The sequence below is a fragment of the Bombus huntii genome, unplaced genomic scaffold (genome assembly GCF_024542735.1).
Source record: "Bombus huntii isolate Logan2020A unplaced genomic scaffold, iyBomHunt1.1 ctg00000072.1, whole genome shotgun sequence".
Lineage (NCBI taxonomy): Eukaryota > Metazoa > Arthropoda > Insecta > Hymenoptera > Apidae > Bombus > Bombus huntii.
Genome location: NW_026099330.1, coordinates 567,969 through 573,968, shown reverse-complemented (window position 1 = coordinate 573,968; position 6,000 = coordinate 567,969). Strand labels below are relative to the sequence as shown.

The window sequence follows — 6,000 nt, the reverse complement described above, 5'->3', positions numbered from 1 at the left end:
ACGCCAAACATCCGAACAGCATCTTGGAGCCCGTCATTGTTCTGAAATAAAAGAAGTGACGAATTAAAAAGACGCAGGACTAATAATAATAAAGGAAACTTAGTTCGTATTATAAATTGAATTTACATCAGAAAAGAAGCACGATCAAGCGAAACAGATCGTAGAAATGACAAATATCATCGATATACGTTTCAGTGTAATTTCACTTTTGAAAATTATTTAGTTTAATACGATCGTATTCATCGCTCCGAAACTTTCATTGTGCTGCAATTTGTGCTGCGTCTTTTTAATTTCTCTATCTTTCTGTGTTTTCGGAAAAATTACTTGAAAGATTAAGAATTGCTTGCCTTATTTTATTTTCGATTAGTTAGGATTTGATTATTCCAGGTAAGGTTTATTATTTATAACAGGTTTTATCACTTGTTTATTATTTAGGAGTTTGTTATTTTAGGATTAGTACCTTTTAGGATTTCTTATCCTTCGAGTTTCTGTTTCAGATATCTAGGTCTATTTCAAGATGTTTTATTACATTAGGATTATTTATTCGATTAAGATAATTTAAGAGTTTCACAATGTACAAAGAAATAATCGCGTGAAATTTAGATTTATGCTTTAAACGTATTAAACACGCGGTAATTTCAATGTCTATAGCCTCGAACGTGTTCTGATTAGTTGTGTCATTGTCTGTGACATTGAAATCACAAAAATCCATTGCAAGTGTGCTGTCATGCAATGTGGATGTAATTGGGTTTTTTGGGGTTAGGTTGGGGTTAGGTTGTATCATCTGATTTGTACAGTACTATTTTAACGCAAGGACAGGAAAGTTATTATATATTTCCCGTCCATTATTTGAATCGTTGTGAAGTGTAACGAATTATATTCGATTCGAGGAGATGTTAATGAATTACCCATTTCATATGTAATTACATGGAAATAAAAATCATTGCAAAAGTAATTGATCTAATGACAACGGAATTTCCAATATTTTTTTGTTTCGTCACCTCTTTTTCGTAATATATCTTTTATAGGTACGTGATTTATTAATCGTTCGAATGGAAATAATTATTCGTATAATATTCAAACGATTCTAGCCATAAAATAAATTAAAACGATACCTGTCAATGATATGCAATCTGCGTATGACGTCAACCTCGATCTATGCTTATACAAGAAATTTTATCAATCAATGACTAGATATACAATAATCAAATATTATAAAATTTCCTGAAAACCTTTAGGTGTTAATATCTTTAATATTTGCAAGTTATTGTTTAGCGCTAATTAGTTAGAATGTAACAAGTGGTGTACCAGAATTGAGATAATTAAGCCACACGAACAATCTTATTTAGATCTTTTTAATTTTTTAATTCTCTTTTGCTCTAATACTTCGTAAAATTAATCTTCATTAGCTACTACACTTCATAGAATAACAAGAGATAATTTTTCTTATATAACGTTTCATTCATAAAATCTATCATTAAAGTATATCTTCATAAAAATATCATTCCATACTAACGGTATATTTGGTGTCATACGAGATAACAGTTACCAGTGATGACATATGTAACTTTATAAAGATATCTCGTTTTATTATATATTAAAAGAATGTACTCATTGCTGCTATATTTCAGATGAAAAAAAGGCGGCAACGATTTTACAGTAAAATCGTTCGTTTACAACTGATTCATTTACATTTCATGATAATACTGTGCATTCTGAATATGCTATGATTTGGTTTAAAATAATAAATAGTCCATTCTTGCATACTATTGCTCCAGCTTTACTTGTATTTTCGATATTGGTATAAATAGAAAGACAATTAATGTCGTTCGAGTCTATTTTCGGATCATTTATATTACGTTTAATCCATATAGTTATCATATGAGACATAGTATCGTAAAATTTGGAAGAATAAAACGTTCGTACAGGAAGTACATTTTATAAGAACTCCAACAAATCTGCGTGTGCACCTAAAATACAAACTGATAGTGATAGTGATTGTTCATAAGTTTATATACATTATCTAATGTCAATCGAAGGTATCAATTCTTTTTCTCCATAAGAGTACTTTTTCATTTATATGTGTTCAAAAATACATGTGTTCAACCGTGAAGCATATGTCACCTACAACGAAAAAGAGTTTTCCTATACTTAATATTTCCTTTATATACCTATGAAAGTCTATTCTTCGCGTAGTATGAAATTATGAATAAATCTGGAATATTGTTCAATCTGAAAAGAAAAATAACTTATTGACATCATTCATTGATACGAGATTCAGAATGTTTGTTTTGTCTTGCAGAAAAAGAAGGCAGCCCTCCCTTTCTTTTAATGTGAAATAGAAAGCGAAAATTTGAAAACAGATTTTTTGGAAATTTACTTGCAAATATCGTTTTCAATATCGTGATTTTCTTCCCAATGGTACTGTACTTTCAAATTTTCCAGTATCCCTCTAAAAACAAAAAGTCGAACCTCGTTATTGTTAACGTAGGCATTACAAGGAAGCGAAGTATTAGAAAGCAGCTCCTTTTTATTATGGATTTCTCTATAATCATGTAAATAAGAAATTCCGGAAATTTTTTCCTCAAGAATTTAATTCTTGTGTTTTGATTGATAATTATTACACTGCATACTAACTTTTCGCATACTGTTCGCGTCTAACAGTTTCCTAATAATAACTACTTCAAAATTACATATGTTCTTGCACGAATTCAAAAGTACGTATGATACAATTACAATTGATTCTAAAATAATAATTATTTAAAGATATTAAGATACTAATTAAACGTTTCACTGTATTTCAAAATCTGGAACAACAAATTTTTATTTATAAAAAATGAAACTGTCTTTATATATTCTTTGTCATGATGCTATTTCTTATTACCGTGTCGACATTTTTTAAAATTCATTTTGTTATCTCTACGCAATAGGAAAATTCATATACTGCTTAATATTTTTTGCATATTATCCATCCACCGCATGATATCTTCTGAAAAATCAAAATATTAATGTTATATTATTACAATGCTTCTTAAATATCAATTTTTGACAAATTTGAAATCCAATATATTTTGCACAATTATTATTTATCAAAAAATTCCAAGTTAGTAACTTTCTTTTCAAATGGCAAATAACATATACTTTGACTTACCTGTAAGTTTTTGTTCCTAATCATCATTTCCTCTTATAGAACATCATTATTGTTCTTATAATTACTACCAGTGTCATAGATATTGTAGTGGCTACAACTGAATTAATAGAAAATGATAAATAACTGTGTATAACACTAACACATAATTGTGTATAACAATGACACATAACTTTTACTTACATATCTGTCGATAAGGGATTACTTACTGTGATATCCTGTTGATGTTTCTTAAGGCACTTGATTAGGTGCGATACGGTATCATTCCTTATGGTATACTGTAGATAAGTATTTTAGAAAATAACAAGAATAAATCTAAATTATTCAGAGGTTCCAGTTTCGGCTTAGACATAAATACAGGACCATTTGCAAAGAAGAAAGGGTGCGTTTCTACAGCCTCGTTATAGTAACCATGAATACCAATCTCTGAATTACTGGTTACTAAACATAAATATCCTATAAAATTTAATATATTTCTTTAATTTTTAATACATACATGAGTTAGTAGTTCTAAATTATGAATCATCCTACCTGTGATATTACGCTTTTCCTTATAATATCATCACTCGAGTGAACAACATTAAGATCATGTAAACCATGTCATCCTATCTTACTGTGAAGATACTTAGTTATGTTATCTAACATTATAAAAATATCATCAAATTCAAGTCCTTTTATTCACATCACATGGCCACGACGATCTGGTTCTTCGTTATATAATGTTCTAAAATTTGTCGTATATATAGGATGTACAAACCGTGATATCAAGGTATCAGTTCTTCCTTCCCAAGGGACAGTTTCATTAAAATTCTGATAGAATTAAAAATTAATTATTAATATTCTAACAATCATATATGTTAAATACGTTATAGTCAACGATATATACCTGAGCGAATGTAGGGGTGATTCCTTGATAATTATAAATGTCATCAGCCCACATCATTGTGCCACTTCTTTGTACTCCAGCCTCTAGATTAACAGCCTAAACAAACATACGAAATTTTATAGAAGCTGTACAAAATATAGTATATATGCGCAATATTGAAGCGTTCAAGGGGATATAAAGGTAATGTACATCACATACACGTGTACTCTCATGCAACAAAATACAATTAGATTTAATAGTATAAGCTCTTTTATTCATCATAATAGATTGGAAATTTAAGTGTCTTACGAGGGTGAGTAAAAAGTTACCCGCTCTGTCGGTGTAGAATTTATTTTAAGCAATTGTCAAAAAAGACATACATCATTTTTTGACATAATCACTCGATTTCTGTATACACTTTGTCCATTTGCCGAAGGACCTTTGTATTTTCTCATTAAAAAATGTTTTGGGCTGAGCTGCGAACCACGAATGCATCGTCGTCTTCACCTTTTCATCAGCTTTTTCGGCATCCATCTCGCACAAACTTTTTAAAATCCAAATCTGTCGTGCACTATTGCATAAGCAGAGCCGTGGCTGATTTGCAAATGATTTGCCACATTATCCAGTGTCACTCGTCTATTCCATAGAGCATAAGTTCATGAGCACGTTCAATGTTGTCATCGTGGATGTGGACGGGCGTCCAGCTGTTTTTTCATAACACTCGTGCGATCTTCTTTGAACTTTTGTGCCCATTCAAACACACTTCGTGACAAAACACTTTCTCCATAATGTGCATTAAATCTTTGATAAATATAGGCATCAAACATAACCTCCGACCACAAGAAACGAATCACAGCATCCTGCACTGTTTTCCTGCAAATCACCATTGCAAAGCGCCATTACTCGCGCAACGGTCACAAACGAATTGACGTAACACAAAGAAACCTGCGCAGCAGCACTGAGCAGATATTGACGTCATACGAAGAGTGCAGATGGATCAATACGGTCGACAGAAGTTTTAACTATCTGGAGTGCGGATAAATTTTTACTGAGAGTCGTATAGGAATCTATAATCTGTAAGTACACCTTTGGCTGAATGGAAATTTCTCTTACATATAGTCAAAAATGCTGAAACTGTGTATTGAATTGGAAAGTGATAAAAAATAAGTGAAGTTTCGAGGTTGCATGTGATTGCATGAGTACACAGGACGTTTTTAGCGAATAAAAAATAATTTTGAAAGACACGAGACTTATCTTGTATTTTATGCACTCTCTGTGTCCGAATTTCCAGAAGCTCTCTATCTTATGAAGTGTTTTAGATTAGCCGGAAAATTTTGTACGTACGTACAAGAAGTATACGATCTAAGTGGAATATTCCATTATTCTCTTGATACAACAGAAACGAAATTTACAGAACTTCTCAGAAAGTTGGTTTATTATTACCAAATTTATAGAATTAATATACGTTTATCATCTTTACATACCTAAGTCGTGGAGGTTTATCGTGCGTAAAAAATTAGTGTCGTTTCAAAGTTACATTTCGTACATTTTAAGCCTATAATTTGTAACGTACAAAACAATGTAAATTTGAGCTGTTTCTTATCTCCACAATAAGAAAATCCAACTTTACGTTTTTTACACAATGATATTTATGGAACAGTAATATCATATTATTGCATCGCTTGGAGAATGAAGTCAAGGTACGATGTGACCCTAGTGTAAACGCTGGGATACCCAGCTGTGCCGCACTTATAAGCATAAGACACAATACCTATTAAATACGAGGTTAATTCATGTTGTATCAGCAGTGGTCCGCCGCGGTCAGCCTGAAAGGATCGTTAAATTTTTAATCAAAGATACTGAAATATATCGATCGAATTGTATTGAAATTATACTTATATACAGTAATAATCTTCTATTGATTTGTGTATTGAAATACTCCAATTTATAACGTACATGTTATATGTATTTTGAGCAAAACTAAGAT

At 31.1% G+C, this 6,000-nt stretch overlaps 1 protein-coding gene across 7 annotated transcripts in view; it reads right to left on the bottom strand.

The window, feature by feature from the left end:
* Window positions 1-3,761: 3,761 nt before the first annotated feature.
* Window positions 3,762-6,000, bottom strand: part of LOC126876350 (venom serine protease Bi-VSP-like) — a 29,549-nt gene continuing 27,310 nt past the window's right edge. For 4 of the 7 annotated variants that reach the window (XM_050639197.1, XM_050639201.1, XM_050639196.1 and 1 more), the window contains 2 exons: window positions 5,785-5,839; window positions 5,030-5,087 (listed from right to left, as the gene is read on the bottom strand). In XM_050639197.1, the coding sequence (XP_050495154.1) occupies window positions 5,059-5,087; window positions 5,785-5,839 (84 nt within the window). In that variant the 3' untranslated portion in view covers window positions 5,030-5,058. The other 3 variants (XM_050639198.1, XM_050639200.1, XR_007694128.1) reach the window with 2 other exon arrangements.